General features: G+C 36.5%; 1 protein-coding gene across 1 annotated transcript in view; it reads right to left on the bottom strand.

Annotated features, from left to right (window-relative positions):
- The window catches only part of LOC106146311 (vomeronasal type-2 receptor 116-like), an 84585-nt gene that overhangs the window by 23597 nt on the left and 38098 nt on the right, over positions 1-22890 (bottom strand). Inside the window, exons 4-7 of the mRNA XM_013507331.1 lie at positions 12745-13033; positions 11582-12383; positions 6360-6410; positions 4064-4187 (exon numbers count right to left, since the gene is read on the bottom strand). Coding sequence (XP_013362785.1) covers positions 4064-4187; positions 6360-6410; positions 11582-12346 — 940 coding nt within the window. The 5' untranslated portion in view covers positions 12347-12383; positions 12745-13033. The remainder of the gene's footprint in view (positions 1-4063; positions 4188-6359; positions 6411-11581; positions 12384-12744; positions 13034-22890) is intronic.

Genomic DNA, 22890 nt, shown 5'->3' on the forward strand with positions numbered 1-22890 from the left:
CCACTTTGTTTGTAACTCTGTATTGTCTGTATTGTGCTTGTGATATGTTGTAAAATGTTGTATGTCTGTTAATGTTTCCCTCCTTTTATCTTTAAAATAAAAAAAAAAAAATAGAATACCTAGCATTAAGAAATCAACCAATAACAAATGCTGCTGAGGCTGTAGAGAAATAGGAAACCTTCTCCACTGCTGGTGGGAATGCAGACTGGTGAAACCACTGTGGAAATCAGTTTGGAGAGTCCTCAGAAAACTAGGTCTAGAGGTCCCATTTAACCCAGATATTTCCCTTCAGGGTATTTTCCCAGAAGATCTGAAAATATCATATCATAGCGATATATGTGCACCCATGTTTATAGCAGCACAATTTGTAATTGCTAAACTGTGGAAGCAACCCAAATGTCCATCCACTAAGGATTGGATAAAAAAAATTGTGGTACTTTTATATACTGGAATATTACTCAGGTATAAAGAAAGATAAATTCGAGGCTTTTATAGGTAAATGTTCACAACTAGAGGCCATACTCATAAGTGAAATAAACCAGACCTCCATGTGTAAGCAACGTGTTGTCTCACTAATGTAAGACCTGAAAGAGTGAATAAAAACTAGGAGATATGATAGACATTGTGAAATGAAAGAAAAATGCTCAAAAGTAAAGTGCAACTGAGGTGTGGGAAAAGAAAAGGAAAAGAAGGGGAAATTATGTTTGTATGTATATACAGGATAGCTAACATAGTTGTACTACTGTCTCCTATTGCTTTGCTGAATAGAACAGTTAATGATTACTTGTTTGATCAATCTTGCATGTCTCTATTCATTTCACTTTGACGATATCAATACATAATTCAACAGCCATTGTTAATTTCCTACCATTTTGTCTGTAACTCTGTATTGTTTGTACTGTTCTTATGCTATTTGTAAATGAATGTCTGTTAATATGTTTTCCTTCTTTTATTTTTAAAAGAAATTTTTTAAAAAACAGTAAATTTTGTGAAAGGGAAAGAAACTGCCCAAAGCAAAAGAACAATAGGGATGAGGGAAAAGAGAAAAGAAGGAAGGGAAAAGAAAAAAAATATATAGACACAAGATCGATAAGATACTTATATTACTAATTTCTTTTAGTTCATTGAATGAAATCGTTTGTAGTTATACTGTTTGATCAAACTTGCATGTCTCTATCTTGTAATCTGAGCAACTACTTTAAAGAAAACACTAGACAATATATTAACCATTGTTAATTCTTATTAACTTGTTTAAAAATTCTGTATCATTGTTTTTATTGTTTTTTTCCCTTTAACATGAAAAAAGAATAAAAAGAATTTTTCTAGTGGATCTAGAAAAATGAATGAAAGAATCCAGCCATGGTGGTATGTATCTGAAATCTTCACTATTAAGGAAGTTGAAGCATGTGGGTCACAGGTTTGAGGCCAGGCTGGGCAATGTAGTGAGACAATATCTCAGAAGAACAAAGTGAAAGGGCTCGAAAATGTAGTTCCAAGGGTGAGCATCCCTCGATTTATCCCTGGAATGTCACATAATCAGAAGCAAGGGCAAAACCTATATGATCATACTATGCAGAAAGGCTTTAGGAAAATCCAAGATAAAACCAAGCTTCCATGAAGAAAATAGGTATAAAAGGACCACATCTGAATTTGATACAGCTTTTCATGACAAACCAATGGCAAAGATCATGTTAAATGGAGCAAAAATAATTCCCTGTGAAATCAAGAACAAGACAAGATTCCCACTAACACCACCTCTATTCAATACGGTACTCAGAAGATTAGCCAGAATAATCAAGCAAGGAAAAAATAAAACAAATACATATAGGAGAGGAAGAACTCAAATAACTGTTATTTACAAAACCAACACATAGAAATCATGAGCATTTGTGTACACCAATTGTGAACTGATTGAGAAGAAAATTATGAAAATAATACCACTTCTGATAGCATCAAGAAAAATGAAATTCCTAAGAATTAACCTAACCAATGAAGTTGAAGACCTGTATAAAGAAAAAGTACAGTATATTTAAGGAGGAGATTGTAGAGAACATCAGCAAAAGGAAAGATGTCTCTTGCTTCTGAATAAGCAGGACCAATTCTGTCAAAAGTACCACACATCTAAAACCATTATACAGATTCAATGCAGCCACAATCAAAATACCAACAGCATATTCACAGACATAGGGAAAATAATCTTAAAATTTATATGGAACCAGAAGAGACCCAGAATAGCAAAAACAATCTTGGGCAACAAGAACAAAGCAGGAGGCATCATAATACCTGATTTGACATTGTACTACTGAGCAACTGTGGTTTTAAAAACTGGTATGTACTGAAGCAAAAATAGATACATGAGCCAGTGGAACAGAATAGAGGGTACAGAAACATCCCCAGACACATTTACCTATGTGTTCTTTTAAAAGGGATCAAAAGCATACGTTGGAGGAAAAATAACCTGTTTAGTGCATGGTGCTGGGAAAACTGGATTTTTTTCAGAAGATTGAAACTCAACCCATATCTCTCACCATATACCAAACTAAAATCAAATTGGATCAAAGATATAAACATTAAAACAGAAACATTGAACCTATTGGAAGATAAAATAGGTAAAATACTTGGAAACAAAGGTGTAGAAAAATTTCCTGAACAGAACTGCAGTTGAACACGAAATCACAATAAGAATCAATCAATGAGATTACATCAACTTAAAAAACATCTGCACAGCAAAGTAATCATTCAGTAGCGTGAAGAGACAACTTACAGAAATGGGAAAAAATTTGCCAGCTATTTCTCAGATAACTAATATCTACAATACACAAAAAGTCAAAATAATCCTACCACCTAAAATAAAAGACCCAATTAAGAAATAGGCAAGTGCAGTGAAAGATGCTTCTCAGGGAAAGAAATATAAATGGCAAAAAAATTTATGAAATAATGTTCATCATCTTTGGTCAATGGAGAAACACAAATTAAAATAATGCTAAGTTTCCACCTTACAGCAGAAAGAATAGCCATCTTTAAGAAGTAAAAATTAAAATGTTGTTGTGGCTGTGTTGAAACAGGAACCCTTCTACACTGTTGGTAGGAATGTAAAGTAGAACAACCACTGTGAAAATCTGCATGGAGATTTCTGAAAGAACTAAGGTGAGAACTTCCATATAACTCAGCTCTTCCTCTCCTAGGCATCTGCCCCACCCAAAAAGCTAGAGACATCATACTACAGTAACACATGCATATCAATGTTTATAGTAGCATAATTCATAATAGCTAAGTCCTGAATACAGCCTGTATAACCATCAATAGAAGACCAGATAAAGAAAATGTGGTATCTGTACATAATGGAATATTAGTTGGCTATAAAGAAGAACACATTCAAAATATTTGTGGGAAAATGGATGCTCTTGGAAAATATATTGTTGACTGAAACAAAGGAGATGTACAAGCTTACATAACATAGTAGTACTCTCATTTCAGTAAGGTAAAGTACAAACAAAGAGGAAAATAGCACATGGATAGCAGACAAGGACACGGAGCTATTGTAACTGTAAACAGGTCCAGGAGACTGGGGGTGAGAAAAGAGGGGAGGGGAAGGGAAAAACAGACTAAAGATGTGCCGTGTACAAATCCTAAGAACCTCAATGAGTGTAAACTGTATATGCCATAAATATGAACTAAGACTAATATCAAAAAGAGTAAAAATGGCAGAAAGCGATTTAGAGGAGTAGCAAGGGAGGAGGGAGTGAAGAGGATTTTTTAAAAGGCTGTATTGTGCACATGTACCCACTCACTGAGATGACTGTAAACTGCATGTACTGCAAAAAGGTACTACTAATAAAGAGCAACAACAAACAACCCAAGATAATACGAAGAAGAAAGGAAAGAAAAACAACCAAAGTGCATAGTTCAAGGGGCAGAATGTGATTTTCCAAAGGGACAGTGGTACTAAAGCAAGAAAAAAAAATTTTTTTGCCTTTGCTCTTCTTTCAGATTTCTTTTTATTTTATCAATGGATAAGGACACAAAAGAGAGGTGGAGGATTTTTCACGAAGCACACTCTTACCTGTGTCATTGGCGATCTCATTCTCCGAGCAAATGGTGCAATCAAAACAGCAGGAAGCCTTTTCCTCCTGAGGGGATTTCCAGAATCCAGGATCGCAGCTCTCAGTGCACACAGAGCAAGGAGTCTGGGGAAAATCAGATATGCATCGGTAACTTCCTGAGACTTTTTCTTCATCCGTCATGATTAGAGTGATAATCTGTATTTGTATATACATAAACTCAGTTATTTGATTAGATGCTACATTTCTTTGGTACCAGGAATCAAACTCTGGACCTTGCACTTGCCAGGCAGACACTTATGACGCTGGGCCACAGCCCATACATTTCTGTTTTTTGATTTTCAGGGTAAAAGAACAAAAACATATTAGCAAACACGCAGACATTTACAAAATAACAAACAAACAACACAAGCAATGCAGAATTTCAGACAAGGTGATAGGAAATTAACAATGGTTGTTGTATTACATATTGATATATTCAAAGTGGTTTCTCAGGAAAACAAATATGGACATGTAAGATTGATCAAATACTTAATCATTAACTGTTCCTTTCAATAAAGTAATACAAGTCAGTAGGACAACTATGTTAGCTATTCTGTGTATACATATATACATAATTTCCCCCTTCTTTCTTTTCTCTTTTTCCTCATCACAGTTGTTCTTTACTTTATAGCAGTTTTCTTAACTTCCACAATATTTATCATACCTCCTAGTTTTTATTCACTCTTTCAAGTTCTTACACTAGTGAAACAACACGGTGTTTAAATATGTGGGTCTGATTTATTTCACTTATGAGAATGATCTCTAGTTGTGACCATTTACCTATAAAACCCTCGAGTTTATCTTTCTTTATAGCTGAGTAATATTCCATTATATAAAAATATCACAATTTTTTTATCCATTCCTCAGAAGATGGGCATTTGGGTTGCTTCCATGATTCAGCTATTACAAAGTGCACTGCTATAAACATGGGTGCACATATATTGCTGTGATATGATGTTTTCAGTTCTTCTGGGAAAATACCCTGAAGGGAAATATCTGGGTTGAATGGGACCTCTAGTCCTACTTTACTGAGGAATCTCCAAACTGATTTCCACAGTGGTTTCACCAGTCTACACTCCCACCTGCAGCAAGTAAGTGTTCCTATTTCTCCACAGCCTCAGCAGCATTTGTTATTGGTTGATTTCTTAATGCTAGCCATTCTTACTGGGATGAGATGAAATCTCAGAGTTGTTTTAATTTGCATTTCTCGAATGACTAATGATGTTGAACATTTTCTGATGTATTTATTTGCATTTGTATTTCTTTATCTGAGAAGTGTGTATTCATCTCAGATGCCCACTTTTGGATTGGGTCTTTGAATTTGGGGGGGGGGGGGGTGATGTGTTTTAAATCTTTATGTGCTCTAGATAGAAGTCCTTTGTCCAAGGGACATTCAGCTAAAATTTTCTCCTGTTTTGTATGTTTTCTTGTTCCTCTGCTGGTGATTTCTTTAGATGTGCAAAAGCTTTTCAGTAAGATAAGATCCCAGTTGTTGATTCTTCGAAGTATTTCATGTGTAGTTTGGTTCTTGCTCTTCACCTCTCTGCCTACCCCATGCCCTCAAGATTTTTTCCTACTTTCTCTTCCACTAGATTTAGTGTTTCTGTTTTAATATTGAGATCTGTGATCCATTTTGGCTTGAGTTTGTTGCATGGTGATAGACATGGGTCTAGTTTCAGTCTTTGGCAGGTGGCAAGCCAGTTTTCCCAGTACCATTTATGAAAGAGGCTATCTTTCTCCCAGTGAACTTCCTTGGTCAAAGATCAGGTGGCTGCATGTGTTTGTGGTTGTGACTACTTCCAGTCTGCTCCACTGGTCCTCAGGTCTGTTTTTTAGCCAGTACCATGTTATTCCATAGATTTCTTTATTGATTAGTATATGAACGTTTGTAAAAACATGCTTAAGTAAATGTGTTTATTTCCAATTCATCAGAAAACTGGGTAAATGCAGAAATTCTTTACATTAAAAGACTAATAAAATGCTCCGTATGGCCATTTCTGACCAACAGTGAATACTCCAAACTCATACCCAGCATTTGGTTATAAAATTTACTAAAGTATACAGTGATTGGCTCCAACATACCTCTGTGTTTTCTGTGCCCCATTGTATCATCTGAGATAAAGACAACTGCTGCCCATTTGGAACATGAGGAGAAAACTCTCCTACTTTCACCTTAAGTCTAAGGCCTTCTGGAAAATTCCAAAAGTTGAGAATGTTAAACTTTGTATGCAGTTTTCTGTCTTCGTCCAAACTCACCTGTTCTCCAGCAGGATTGGCAAACTGGATATTCTTCAGAAAGGTGTGCAGCTGGAAGAGATACGTCATTCTTTGATGAAGTGCGTTTTCGCGGTAAAACAGAAGAACTTGTTCTGTGGGAGAGTCATAAATGCCTTTTTACCCCACTGCATAGTGGAACTTTAACACAGGCACCCAGGGAAGTTGAAACTCAAGTCTATGGAGGACTAGCACACGTTCATGTTTTTAAAATATCAGTGTGTTTCAGCAGAAGATTCCTTTAGAGGGTGTGCTTACGTGTTTGAGAAAACCCAACTGTTGTGCTAAATCTGCCCAGACCTATTTTCTCTCTTTCCAGGGCACCTCACTGCAAACTGTGGCGATCAATACCAAAAGTGGTTGGAGAGTTAAGTGTGAAAATTCATCTAATGCGTTCATTTGAGTGTTTACCACCATTTAGAGACATAGATAAATACATCTTTCCTTTTAAAAAATGTCAAAGGAAAGAAAAGCTTACCCTTTCCTTACTAGAAACTGTTGGGCAGAGCACTGACATACTTTAGAACAAAAGCAATGGACCCATTTCTATTTATTCCTTCACTATGGCTTCTTTTTCTCCATGAAAGTTTCTACCCGGTTAAGTTTAAACAATGAGAATAGATCAAAGCCCATCATGGCTGATGAAACATAGTAGTGCTTGTCCGCTCCATCCTATTTGTGACTTGGCTATGATTTGCACTAAAAATTGCAGGAACTCAGTAAAGGGATTGGAGGTCAGTGAACAAAGACCCAAATGTGGAAAGGCAACATGAAGGAGAAGTCCACCTGAGGAATCCCAGCACCAAGGGTGTGCAGAAAGCGAAGCCGGGCTCCCCTTAATCTTGGTAGTGCTAGGCTCTGGCACATACCCTAATGCGCGATTCTCTAACACCTGGGGAAAAGAAGCTGCGTTCTGCAGTGGAGCTGGGCTGCTTCAGTTGGCACTAGACTAGCAACCACTATCCAGTGTCCACCTGTCTTAATTTCCTTCTTACTGGGACAGGGGTTCTAGTGAAAAGATATTGTAGATCGGAACACTAGAGAAACTGAAAACCAGAGAATCATTAAGAAAGCCTTGACTGAGTTAGGACCAGCTGCTCCTTCTTAAATAAACAAAGGACTGTCCTGGTTATGAACCCAGAACCAGATTCTGAGACAGGTGTAATGCTAGGAAGAAAAGACTCTTCCGTTGCTTGCACAAACAATGAGTTCTGTGCCTGCGGAGTATGCTGCCTCCTACTCACCATTCAGATGTAAAAGAACTCCATGCCTGCATGGGAAACCTCCCACCAGCAGCCAAACCTTGCTGAGCTATGTGCGCCCTGGGCATCACTGGAGATCACAATATGGACAGCGGCTTTTTACAAGGTGCATATAGAAACCAGCACAGTGGACAGCTGGAGAGGAACATGGAGATTGCGGGTCATGGTTACTCAGAGGAGTATGGAAAAAAGAGGTGAACAGCTGCAGGGCTTTTCATGGACGAAAAGGGGCATGGGTTGAGAAAGTCCCTTCATAAATCAGCAAAAGACTGTGTACTTGACTAGCCACACTGTACTTCTCTGAATAGAGTTGTGGTTATCCAGAGATAAAAAGCCTTTGGCTAGCCATGCCCACAGGAGTGCAACCACAACTACGCAGAGTGCTGCCTGCAGAGGAAACAAAAGAAATCCATTTGACCCCCAGGCCTCTTCACTCACTGGCAGGCAAGAGAACAACTGTAGGACAAGAACCAGTTTCAGCAGCAGTGGAAACACCCAAGCTCCCAGACTCATCCACAGAGGGCTGGAGCTCACTGACTCACAACTTCTTCAAGACAAAATCCCTCCATTTGTGCATGTGTGGGGAATTCTGATAACAATACCAACAGGACTGAGAGGACTCTACTACTGTGGGTTGTGTGTGTGTGTGTGTGTGTGTGTGTGTGTGTGTGTGTGTGTGTTTCTCCTTTTATTTTTCTTCTTTCATCTGATATTTATATATCTATGTAAAAGGAGATTAAGAATTAACTGGCACTTCAGTTTAAATAGTATCTTTCATGGCTCAGTTAGTGTGACCCTTACCAAAATTATGGGTATAGGATTTGAACACAAGGTTTCTGTCAGCATATTAATATGCCCTCACAGTTAGAGTTAGGGTGACTTCCCTCTTTCTTCTTTCTCCTGTCCCCCAAAATATTCTCTCAAAACTCCCTCCTGCCAGTCCTCCCCTCCAGAAATAAAGTAACAGTGAAGTCTCATGCATTTTTGTATTTGCTGTTCTCTTCTTTCACCTTTTTCTCTTTCTAAACAGTTCTCTTTCTTTTTTCTTCCTGTTTTGTTCCCTCATCCTTTATATTGCAGTCCACTTGTCTGCACTATTATATCATTATCTAGGATATTTAAAAAGTGTGAAATTATTAAAACAAATTTTCAATTCCATGATTGATACATGGATGACTGTAGAGGTCAACATGCAGTAGTGGCTCTCTCCTTGCAGTGCAATACCCAGGACTGATTTGATTATGTTGAGACGACTGAAGAGGTACGTAAATACCAAAACATAACCAAGCCCAACATCACATGACAAGAAGACATACACTAACTAAAGTGATGTCCACAGTAGGGCAGAGATTTTTCTACACTAACTGATTCTTAAACAACAATAACAACAACATGATAGAAGTATGAGAAAAAAGTCAAGAAAATGCTTCTAAAACCTCTGTACTCCCCTCAAAAGTTGACCTCATTGGTATTGGTGGAAGAAGTTCCAGACAATTAATTTAAATTTAAATGAATAAAGTGTTTGAAGAGCTCCAAGAAGGAACAAATTCATATGATGTTCAGTGAGTTCAAAACTTAACCAACCTCTCGAGGGCATAAATAAACACTCCACTGTTTTGGGGCAGTTCCCCTTCTCTGCTCAGGAGAGAGGACCTCCACCTGATCCCAGCTTGTTGTCTCTGGTCTACTTTTTCCCCTCATTCTCACTGCCGTTCCTTCCCGGGTACAGCAAGAACCCAACGGATCCTTACATGCAACCTGGATCAAACAGCTTGTAGAATGCAGAAAAAAAGTAATATTAATGTTATAAATTAGACACATGAGTTTAAATATCACATGATTTTCTTACTTGAGAAACCCAAAATATAAACTACAGAGCAAAACAAAAGATAGTAAAGAAGGAGATATACCTTTTTCAAAAGGAAAGGGGACCAAAAGATAGAGGAGGAGGGAAGGAAAAGAGGGGAATGAACATAAAAGAGAGAATTAAGATGTGTCATGTCCATGTACCAACTCCCCATGATATATATGATCATTATGTAATGCAGGTACTAAAAATAGAACAAATGAAAAACAAAATCCTAAGAATTATGGGAGTTAAGGACAGATGAAAAGATGGCACAAAAAAACATAAATAACTTATTCACCAAAATTTCAGCAGAAAAAAATTCAAAATCTAGGGAAAGTATTCACCTTCAGGTGAAAAATTGGCATAGGGCACCCCAAAGAGCCATAACCAGAAGAGATATTTTACATGATGAATCATAAATTCAGCACATTGAGAATATCAATAGCTTTTAAAGAAGAACATTAAGTGACTTATAAGGGCAAGAATAACAGATACTCAACAAAAACCTTAAAGTGCAGAACAGTTTGTACAGAATCTTCTTTAACCCAGATTAACATACTCTTCAAAATTGTGTCTCATATTTGATGGAGAAATACAAATTTTTCATGAGAAAGAGTACATTAATAAATTCATAATGTGGTCATCAGCATTGCTAGTTGCAGATAGGAGGTCAATATCACCAAGAAGCAAACAAGACAGAATAGATCTCATTGGATGAGTAATTAAAAAGGGAAATGTTAGAGTAATCAGAGACAGAAACATAATGCAATTAAAAGATTTGGTAAAAGTTTTTCAGTAATAGCTCTACATGTAAATAATTTTAACTCTCTACTCACACTGTAGACTGGCAGATTTGATACAAAATGTCAACCATTCTGCTGCATGCCAATGACACATCTCCACAAAAACAAAAAACAAACACCCCCAGAAAAAAATCAACAAACAGAACGACGAGCATAGACTGAAAGTGAAGGGATGAACCGAGAGCCCACAAGTACATAGGCATAACTACTCTACTTTATGGCAGAGTGGACTTCAAGCTAGTATTGATCAGAAGAGACAAAAAAAAGTCACTACAAGTGAAGGGAGCCATTCAAAAAGAAGCGAGAACATTTGTTGAAATGTATGCAAACAGCGATGGCACGACCACTTTCATAAAACAATACTAGTGGACAAAATGGTCAGATAAACTTCAATATAGGGAAGGACTTCAGTACCCTACTTTTGCAAACTGACCAGCCAACCAGACAAAAAAATCAACAAAGAAGTATCATTTTAAAAAATACTTAGCACATATTCAGAGTGTTTTAGCCAGCGACAGACTCCATATTTCCTTGAGCAGCACTCTGAAATTGCTCTAAAATAGACCACATCTGAAGCCATAAAGCATCCTTAATGACATAAAAAGAATGGAGATAGTCTCATGAATACTATCAGACGATAGTACCATAAAATTAGTGGGCAAAAAACAATAGAAAACTGCACATACACATAGATATTAATAATCTTGAGTAGTCAATGGGTCACAGAAGAAATAATAAAATATCTTTAAAGTCCTCAAAATCAAATGACAATAGTAGCCCAACGTAAAGAAAATGTGTTGTAAATACACAATGGAATACTACTCAGCCATAAAGACAACATTGTATTATTTGGAGGAAGATGGATGAATTTTGAGGTCATATATAATACTAGGTGAAATAAAACAGACACAGTAGGTTCAATAATGTAGAGCACTGTACCTCTAAAATGAGAGGCCCAATTTGCAAGCAATGACAAAACTGAAAGAAAAGATAGATGGTAAGCAACAGGAAGATAGAGTCTGGAAATGGAAAGAGGATATGAGGAAATAGAGGGAGAAGAGGCTCCAGGAAGGAAAATAATATGGATCAGGATGTGATGTGTATTTTAATGATTTCCTCAAGATTAATTTAATTGTGATCTATTATAAATTAATTTAAAAACAGTGAAATTAGTACAGAATCTGTTTATTTTTGAAAAAGGATTCTAGAGTACTTGCTCGGAGAACATGTGGAACTTGTTAAGAGCAGACCTTGATGACAGTGCACACCATCTAGTGGAAGAGACATTACCTTCCAGGGAGAAGTCACCATGCCTTCCCCATTCCTCACTGGTTGCATCTGTACTTGTTGGAGAAGCATCTCGTGGAGGGCGTGGGCCACAGCATACACGGCGTTGTATATATTGTAACTCGCATCACTCATGGCCGTGTCAAAATGATTCACAGGCAGCCACGCCAAGGAGGCATTTGGTGGACAGTTCAATACACAGTCAGGTTCAGATAATGAGCAATGGAAGCTCCAGTACCAAAACTGATGGAGGAATATGTCCTCTGGGTAGCTGGATGGGTTAACTCTGTGGATAAATTTTTTAAAATCAGAAATTTCCTCGTGGTGGTTTGAAAAAATGAGGGTCCCGTGGAACGTGTCCAGTATAAACTTTTTCCCAGTCAGGTCAGCGTGCCACTGTGAGTTTGTCACCCAGACTGTCCCTGTCACTAACCGTAGCCCTATATAATGGTTTACATCATTTAGACTATCAGTATCATAGTAAATGAAAACAACCTTTACTAAAGATGTTTCCCTAATCAAGAAATTGTGTTGTTGCGGATGGAATACATAGAACTGAGAAGAACTACTGACTATTTTCCAAAATGCCACACAGACCCTGTTTCTACCCATCTCTGCTCTCACATCTGACAGAAACTGAAGCCCTTTTGGACCTTCTGTGAGGACCAGTCCCACCCAGGTCCAGCTGAAATGAAGCATCAAGGAGACCACGCCGAGGGCCAGAGTTGTATCCTTTGAAGCCATTTGATAGAGAGAAGGAAACGCCATATTCACTCAGGATCGGATCAAAAGAGCCAAAGGTCAGCTAAAAAGAAAATCAAAAGCAATGTGAGGAGAGCTGGCATAGAGCAAGAGGTTAGATACAAAATATAATAACAACAAGGAAAGATACTTATTCCTCCCCTTTACGGAATCATCTCATTTCCTGACTGCTTTATTTTTAAAACTAACTGATCAGACTTTGAGTTTCAGGAAACTTCTTTGCTTTTGTCCCTCCCTCGTCTCTGCTGCAGACAAAGAAAGTTTGGGTAATCTACTAATTTCTGTGAACTTTTTTGAGATTTTTACACATTGAGTGATACATGAACCCAGTCCCCTCTTTTCATCATGTTAAGGGACCTGAGAGGGATGAAAGAGGAAAAACGACCTCGCCCTTCCCCTGTCACCTGTGGAAACTTGTAGAGCTCCAGCAGTGGTCCGGTTTGAGCAGCTGTTACTGCTGATGTTCCTGTTAGTAATGCTACAGCCTTGCTCTCTCTCCCACAGTTGTAGTTAGGGATCTTATCCTGTCCCGTGTGCAATATTAGGATATTCTGCAATGTATTACCGTGACTGTGCAGGGAATTGTGGGACTCATAGCCCAAAGATATGTTGGGTAAAAGATGAGGATTCCTGTTGATTTCTTCAATGGTAAAAATGAAGGCCAGCATGTTTTGGTAGCTTTTGGGTATAAGCCTGCATAGAGAGCATAGAGATCCTTAGGGAAAAGTCTCTGATGGTCAGATCCTGTATACTATCACTTATGAACTGAATGCTTGTGTCTCTCTCACAAATAAATATGCAGAAACTCTAAACATGAATGTGGTGGCATTAGGGTTTGTTTTCGAAAGCTAGATCAAGAAAGATTTTGAGGGTGAATTTTTCATAGATGATATCAGTGTGTTTGTAACTCTGTACTGTCTGTACTGATCCTTTGCTATTTTGGAAAATGTTGTCTGTCTGTTAGTATTTTCCTCCTTTTATTTCTAAAATAAAAAAAAAGAACAGAGAGTGCTTCGTTCTTCTGTCATGCGAGGACACTTTGGCACACTGCCTCTCATAAGCTAGGGACCAGGTGCTGTCTTAATCTCCTGAGCCTGCACAACTATTACATGTAAGTAACTGTTATCTTAAAATGCAGTTTGTGGTACATTTTTCAGAGCAGGACAATATCTGAAATCAAGATAAGCACTCAGAAATATCTGAAATCAAGATAAGTGCTCAGAAAATTTAATCTATTTTTCTAAGAGTTGGATTCTATAAGTCCTTAATTTTTTAAGATGGGGTCTCGCTATGCAGTTCAGGCTAGCCTTGAGCTTGCTAAGTAGCCCAAGCTGGCCTCGAACTCATGGTGATCCTCCCACCTCAGCCTTTTGAGTGTTGGCATTACCGTACCAGTCTGTGCCACCATGCCTGATCTGTAAAGTTTTGATTTTCTACCTAAAATAAATAACGTAACTTAGGGTCTCAGAGGCTCTTTTCCACCTATCTACATAGAGGAAAAAGTTCCCATTTTCAAAGTAAATCATGAAGAAGAGAATAGATTTTTTTAGGGTGGGTTTTACAAATATTCCCCTCTATCAAGAGCTGAAATAATTGCACATATTGTTATATAATTTAATATTGTATATTACAGAAATGACATTAATATGAAGTGGAAATACCAAGAGGAAGAAGGATCATGCTAAGCAAATTTTCTGTGACACCCAGGAAAGTATAACATCTGCGAGATAATTATGGTTCACCAGGAGGCTGGCAATTAAGTCACCTCAACCTCTACTCAGTAAATGTTACATACCTGCCACCATCAAAATCGAAGGAACTCATAAAATTCAGAGCCTCACAGAAGAAGAAACACTAAAAAGGAAGAGCGCTTGAGAGGAAATGAAGAATATGAAATGGAATGGAGTGTCTTAGGAAACTCAGAAGTGCAGCATTGCATGGCTTTAAATTTATTATCTTTTTCTCAGTAACGGAGTTTGAACTCATAGCTATCATACCTAGCTCCATCCTTAATCTTTTTATATTATTTCAAGGTAGGTTCTCATGAAGTCACTAAGTTGCCAAGGCTGGATTCAAACTGACAGTCTCATGCCTCAGCTCCAAGAGTGCTGGGATTAGAGGCACATATTAACATGACTGGCTTTATCTCCCATAATGTTAAAAATATAAAAATAGTGTCAATGCAAATATGAGCATCTGTAGCAGTGCTTATTCTAAATAGCACCCACTCTCTTCCCATTTCTTACATCCTGCAGTCTTCCAGCAAATACAAGTTTTTACATGACATAGAATTTCCATAGAAATTTAACAGGGACTCTCACTTTATTATGTTAGTTGTCTTGTGTGGAGAGGCTTATTTAAGAGACCAGCCCAAACTCACATGTTATTATTTTTGTGTGACTGTGAAGAATACATATTCTTTACTTTTTGCAGTTCTACAAATGGAACCTGGGACTCGCTACATATTTGCAAGTGCTCTGGCATGGAGTCACAGCCCCAAGGCAGAATATATATAATTTAATTATGAGGCATAGCTGCTATAACTAATAATTTACATTTCATAATTCCAGTTTTAATATTCTCATAATGTAAAACCCTTTCTGACAGGGTTGTTGAAATTCTTCAGTATAATACCCTAAATTTTCCTACTGGTGCTGTTCCTCTTTCTCCTGCTACTCATCTCCTTCTTCTTCTTTATCTCATCAAATCTTCCAACACTTCTCTTTTATGTGGGCAATGTGAAGCTCCATGGTATTATGAATTGAGCAATTATTTTCCTAGTTGTTATTATCAATCATGCATTTTTCTATATTTAAATTTTTAAAAAGAACCAGCCATTGTCCTGCTGACCTATAATTTAATAACATATCTCCTGGCATAGCTATTAAAGAAGGCAAAGGTTATTAAAGAATGAGAAAGATATAAATAATAGTATAGTGTCCTGTGTTGAAGATTTTAGCAGGATGAAACTGACCTAGAACACTATCATAAACTCTATAACAACAATCTCTCTGTCTTTGAACAAAAAAAAACTATATAGGAAATATTTATGGTAACCCTGCTTATATTCATCAGCAATTTAGTATAAACTGTCATATATGCCTGAAAACTAAGCAACTTCTTATTTGTAACTATTGAATGAAATGTCCAGAAAACAGATGGTTTTATCAGCCACAAATATTCCGATTCAGTGACATTAGCCAAGAAGGCAGCATTGAAATTCAGTTTTATAAATCTCACACACACACACACACACACACACACACACACACACACACACATACAGAGAGAGAGAGAGAGAGTCCCTTTTCTAAGAAAAAGTAGGAAACATATGAGATAATGTATACAACAAAAGTCACTCTGATGAATCACCCTTAGGGTCTGAGAAAGGAGCAACCAATGATTAGAAAATAGGAGGTGGGAGTCATTTAGGAAGAGAAAGGAAAAAGGATAGAAGTCTGCTCTATGAGAAAAGAAGCATTTTATGACGAGTAAATGAAAAGCAAGTACACGAGCATATGAAATAAGCCTCCATGTCAGTGAGATAATATAATAAACATACATGTGATATAATTCAGAATTACAGAGTTCATATTAGAGAGTAAGAATATTAACCATATTGCACATAAGTCCAAGGGTAAAGAAACAATGTAATTATTTATGTGTAAAACCAATAAAATAGACATCATTCAGAAAAATTTGATAAAGAGAAACAATTATGGTTAAGACAAACATTAACAACACATGAGAGAAAAGTGCTGTGAACAAATTCCTGTAGCCAATTTTCAGTCCATCACATTAATCTTCATAAATATCTGTTTCATTTTGAAAAGTAAAACTGTGATTATCCAGAGGGACTGGAACAAAAATAAAGGTGAAATTACTGTATACACATATTCCTGCAGGGTTTCAACCAAGCGACAAAGAAGTAAAATTTCCAAGATAGACTGAACTTGAATGAATGTATAGACTAATTGTTTCTAAAACACATATTTGCCTTATTAGAAAATTCTAAATAAAACTGAATAAAGTAAATACAGGTTTTTAATAAAGTTAAAATATCTTATAAATACAAGAAAATTTGAATAGATAAGCATGATAATTTTGTCATTAAAATTTGATAATTTAAACAATTCTGCTACTTTCATGCAAGAAGAGAAACTATTGAAATATACAAGGGGATTCATATTAATCAACACATATCTCTGATTGAATATATTAGTTGCAGTGAAAGATGTTTCTCTCCAGTCAGATTTTATTGGTACAAATAGTTATCACATTCATCATAGAGAATTAGTACCTGTACATAATATAACTTGTTTCTTTTTCGCTCATCCACCTACACTCCCTTCAACCCCTTCTCTCCTCCCCATTCACAAAGGCTTTGTTTCCACTTCTCCCTTCTTTCCTCACTTTGTTTCTACTTTTCGCCTTTCCCCACCCCCTCTCTTATTCCCTTTCCCATTTGAACTCTTTCCACCTATTTCACAGTATCTATTATACATTTTGGTCTTTAGTAACACTTTCAGTTTCTCACACCACAGAAATAATGTGAAATTTACACATGTATGTCCAATTTATTTCACTTGAGACAAGAGTCTCCAGGTAAATCCATACCTAGAAATATCTCAAGCTTATTCTTCTTTATGGCAGAATGTACCCCATTTTATTAAAAAACCACATCTTCTTTATCCATTCACCAGTTGATGGGTATTTGGGCTGTTTCTAAGATTTGGCTATAACAAACTGTGCCCCTGTAAACATGATTGTGCTATATTTCACTGTAGTATGATTTTAATTCTTTCAGGAAGATACAAAGATAGAGATTAGCTGAGTCAAATGAAAACTCTAGTCCTAGTCTTTTTTTATAGGAATTAACTGTTGTTGTTATAGTACATATTGTTATCTTTAATGAAGTTGCTCAGATTACCAGATGTAAGAATGCAAAATTGATCAAATAATTAAAGAGAACAAAAAGTAATTTAAAAAACTGTAGAAATGATACAGAACTTCACTAAACAAGATGGTAGGAATTCAACAATGGTTATTATATTGCATGCTGTTCTCTTCAAATTACTTGTTCAGATTACCAGATATAAGCATGCAAAATAGGTCAAGAAAAAGAATTTAAGCATTAACTATTCCTTTCAACAAACCAATAGACATCAGCAGTACAATTATGCCAGATATCACTGTACATACATATATTTTTCCCTTCCTCCTTTCTTTCTTTTCTCCTTTCCCTCATCTCAGTTGTTCCTTTCACTTCCACAGTGATCGCAGTGGTTTACACTCCCACCAACAGTGAAAAAGAGTTCCTTTTTTGTCACAACCCCTCCAGCATTTGTTATTGGTTGATATCTTGATGATAGCTATTTTTCCTGAGGTGAGATGGAATCTCAGCATTGTTGTAATTTGCATCTCTTGAGTGACTGATGATGGTAAACATTTTTCCAGGTGTTTACTAGCTCTTCGTACTTCTTCACCTGAGAAGTGTGTATTCATCTCAGATGACGATTTTTGGATTGGGTCTTTAAATTTTGGGGCTCTGATCTTTTTGAGATTTTTATGTATTCCAGATAGTAGTCCTTTGGGAAACAGCTGGAAAAGCTTTTTCCCACACTGTGGGTTGTCTCTTCACTCTGTTGATGGTTTCTCTTGCTGTGCAAAGGCATTTTAATAAGATGAGATCCTAGTTATTGATTCTTTGCAATATTTCGTGTGAGACAGCACTTCTGTTCATAAAGTCTTTGCCTACAGCATCTTCAGAATTCTACCTTCTATCTTCCAGCATATTTAATGTGGCTTTAAAAATATTTAGATCTTTGATCCATTTCAATTTTAGTTTAGTGCATGGTGGAAGATATGGGTCTAATTTTAGTCTTCAGCATGTGGAAAGCCAATTTTTCCAGCACCAATTATTAAAGAGGCTATCTTTCTTCCAGTTCATGGAGTTGTAGTTTTTGTTATCTCTTTCTAGAACGTCCTTCAGAATATTTTGGTGTGCTGCTTTAGTGTTCATGAATTTCTTCAGATGTTTTTTCCATGGAATTATCTTCTTTCTGCATCAATTTTGAAAGATATTTTATGGGATACATCTCTCTGGGTTGGACATTGTTTTCTTTTAGGGCTTGAAATACTTCACTCCACACTCTTGGTTCTTAATCCATTCTGCCAGTCTGTTTCTTTTGATTGATGAATTGAGACCATTAACATTGGTGGTCATAACTGATATGTACTGACTTCCCCTTGTCTTATTATTGTCCTGTTATTGGCTCTCTTTCCCCCCTCTTTAATTGATTGTCTTATCTGGTGGATTAATTATGTTAGGGTTTATGGAGTCCATGCTCTCCTTGGTTTGACAGTTTGTGTTGAGAAGTCAGCTGTGTTTCTGATTGGCTTTCCTTTATAGGTGATATGTTTCTTTTCTTTAACACTATTTAATATTCTGTTATTGAGCCAAATTTTTGGAATCAGGACTATTATGTGCCTTGCTGTAAAATTTTTGGTCATGGATAGTTGGTGTTCTATATGCTTCACTTGTCTGTATGTCAGATTCTTTTTCTCTACCAAGGAAGTTTTCTGCCATGGCATCTATGACCAGGTTTTTAAAATATTATTTGTGGTATCTCGTGCTTTTTCATTGACTCCAATTTTATATTATTTTTCTTTCATCATCTGTCAACTGCTACAGTGATTTCTCCTGGTCCCTTGCTATCTTTAAGTAATCTTTCTTCTCACGGTTGCTAACCGCAAGCCTGTCTTTTGTGTCTGATATTTTCTCCTCACATTGATTAATTCTATTCCAGATGTTTTTGATGGAAATTTCAGTTCCCTGGATGTCGGCTTGAATCTGTTTTACAGATTCCACTTCTTTTCTCTGTTGGGCATTCATGAGTTCCATCATTTTCCTTAGCTCCTCTATTTTTGTCTGTATCTGTTTTGGATTCACTAAGCATGTTTTTCATTGTTGTCACCATCTCTGTAGTTATCTTGGAGATTATTTCTAATTTGATTTTTTCAAGAGCTTCAGTCATTTGCTTTGTGGTCATTTCACAGAGGCCAGGGGGGTGGCTTTCAGACTGTCCCACCTGATTGCCTCCTAGGTTTGCCTTTAGTCAACTGGATGTCTGGGGTTGCACAGTGTCTTCTCATTTTCTTTTTAAAATTTAATTTCTGGCTTGATGCTTGTAAATTCCCTGTGGCAAGTGGCGCTATTGGTAGTATTTAGAACCTTTCAGAAATGACTGCTTCTCAGAGGCATCTTCCAGATGTAGCTGGTTTTTGGGGTTTTGAGTCTGTTGTAAGATTCTACCTCTTCAATTTATTGGGGATGAGAAGTTGCCGCCTGCTCACCCCAGCCCCTTGTTCTTTGGCACTGGCCCACAATACCTTCTATGACCCTTAGGCCATCTCAGTCTTGGTATACAAGGAAAAGCAGCTGGTTAGAACAATTATATCATTTTGGAAAAAGCAGTACAATTTAGAATGACAGTAGCATCAAACACAACCTAGAAAATGGTAAACTGATGTAAACATTGTTTCCACCTTTAACTGTATGAACTAGATTTGTGCTTATATAACAAAATCTAAAATGAACCATAACACTGTATATAGTAAATAACCCCAAATATGCCAATTTTACCCTCAAGGCAGAACATTTGAAAGGGGTTAGGGGAAAAATAGAGAAATAAAAGAAGAGGAAGAGATTAGAAGCAAGGCTAGAGGACAGAGGACTATTCCAAAAACTTTGGGAAACTGGTGCAGAAGACAGAAGGGAAAAGAGAAGGAAGAAATAAAAGGAATAACAGGAGAGAACAGCCACAGAAGAACTAGAGACCACATTCACACTCACAAAAATAAGTTCAAACAATGAAGAGAAAAACAAAACAATAAACAAAAAAAAAGTAAAAGAAATAAATGAAGAAAAATAATGTCCACTTTAAGTTTTGTCTCTGCTGTCACTGGTAGACAAACTATGGAGGCAGAGCCCAGACCCATGTTAATTTATCCCAGCAAGCCAGCAGCAACTTTACGGTGGGGTAGTGGATAACTTCAGTGAGCTGCACCTTTATTTACTCTGAAGTTCAGGCATGTTTCTGGTTATGAACCTAGAACCAGACCCATCCACCATGAAGCAGTCAGTGCACCTTCTGCAGGCTTGAACTCACTTGGGGGCTGCCAGATATAGCCAGAAGGACTGAGTTCTGAGCTCAGTTGCCCCCTCCATGGTAGCTCCCAGCCAATTGCCCTGTCCCATAGGACGGCCAAATCCAGTCCACTCACCAGCCACTGTAGCCCATGGCCTCCAGTACCCTGTTGCACTGCTGCACGTCTCTGTGGAGGCCTCTGTTTTTGCCAGCAGTCACCACGTATCTGCGGGTTTGAACTTGTCTCCCACGTAGTGAGTATCAACTGAGGGAGCAGGTGCCACCTGCTACCTCCTTCTTTGTTGCAATTTCTCTCTTCAGTCTCACCATGGGCTTCACCTTTCACTTCAGATCTTTCCTGCTCCCAAGGGACCAACTTCCCTCTTTTTTCCCTTCTTCGCATTCCTGTATTCCAGTGCTTGGACAGCATATCTCAGAGGATCTCTTTCTCTGCTGTTTACCACTCCATCATCATCCCAGAAGTCCACTAGAAGATATTTCTTTAACACTGTATTTTTTAATGTAAACCCAGCTAAATTTTTAAAGAGGATCCATGGCCCATTGAGGACACCCAACACAATGAAAGACTAAATAAATGTGCAACGGTCAAAGGTGTTTCAACATATACTGAGTAACATAAAGCATTATGGGAAAAATACGGGTCCTATAGAAATAGACATATAAAACTTGTACTGAATTTTGAACAAAACCAAAACACTGTATCAATAGAGATTTAAAAATTAAAAAGCATATGAATAGATGTTAGTATTTACTAAATTTTTATATTAAATCCACATTGCTTTCATTAAAAGTTGAAAAAGTATTTTTATGGAAATGGTAAACATTAATTCACAAGTTTTTAAAGCATGAGAATGTGGAAGTTAGTGAAAGTAATTAAGAATGATGAGGGAATGATATTTTAGAGAAAGTTATTTCTATTAAATGTGTTGACTATATTAACTGGCTTGGAATGAAACTGGTAGACAGAGATGCATTAGCAGTGAGAGAATGACTTGTGGGTGCATTTATTGCTATTGTTTGTACAAAGATGTAAGTATATATTCCTTACACCTCAGATTTGGCATGAATACTAGTAGGGAAATATTAATGAAACATTAAATTGCTGTATTAACCACATCAACTATTATGAAAGACAAAGCTTGGTGGTGTGCTTATATTGAACACTAAATAATCTCCAAATTCTATAGTTTCTGAAATATAATAAAAGTCCTAGAAGTTACACAGCTGCATTTATCAAATTATACATTGTAATGCTTAATTAAAAGGAAAAAAGAAAAAGACAAAAGAAGACAATATTGCAGTGTACCTAAAAGTTTATGTATATTTGCCCTTAAACTATATGCAAAAATAGTTAAGGCAAGCAAAAATCCATTAAAATATTTGAAAAATTCCTAGCACCTAAATATTTCTGTTCCTAAGTATTTAAATACTGTAAATATTTCTAAAAAGTAAAAATTATCTAAGTTTAAAAAACTAGTAAAATTAATCCATCAAATGAAATGTAATAGAGAAACACAATCTAATATTTTATAAAAGATCATAACTATATGAATGAAATAACATTTGCACACATCAAGTCAGGCCACTTTTAAATTTAAAGTTGAAGGAAACACTACTCTCCTTCATGTATGGTGAAATTATTTACTATTATATTTCTGAGAGAGCTCTGTGATAATATACACAAAATAAGTGTAAATTATAGATATACAGAAGTTGAACCCAGCCATTTTATTTGGCAGAATTCACTTGCTTTAATTGGAAGGCATATGTCTAAGTACTACAATCTATTCTGTATCAAGGAGCTATCTTTTGTTCTCCTACTTATAAAAAATGAAATTAGAAACTAATTAGAAAATTTTGAATATACAAAAGTTGTTGAGAGGAAAATTGCTTTAGTCAGACAAGATATATTATTATGCAGACATAATTATTAGGAATATATTGACTTGTATGAAAACATTTTGTTATGTATTGAAAGCAAGATAGCTGCATGAAATCCTACTACTGCAATATATTGATAATTATGTGCAGAAATATCCAAGATATTTGAACATCACCTAATATTTATTATGGTCACTGCATTTATGCATAAATTGGCCACAAACTCTTGTAAAATATTACAGTTATATTCTGCAACATAATGTTCCTATAAAGAAAAATACATTAACTTTATATATGTAGATGTTGTTATCTTCCTAAATTTTTTCTTTTCTATTCTTATTACAGTAGAAATTGAAACATTCTGATTAACTTCCAGAGTATTTCCATAGTGATAAAACAGCTTGGATGTAAATATTCCCTGTTATAAGTATAGTAAGGATGTTATTTTAGTCATAGACAGGGTTTAGAGTGCTTGGGTCTAGAAAATGTCCAAGTAAC

This window comes from Chinchilla lanigera, unplaced genomic scaffold, assembly GCF_000276665.1.
Source record: "Chinchilla lanigera isolate Chin_1 unplaced genomic scaffold, ChiLan1.0 scaffold00123, whole genome shotgun sequence".
In the NCBI taxonomy this organism is placed as follows: Eukaryota; Metazoa; Chordata; class Mammalia; order Rodentia; family Chinchillidae; genus Chinchilla; species Chinchilla lanigera.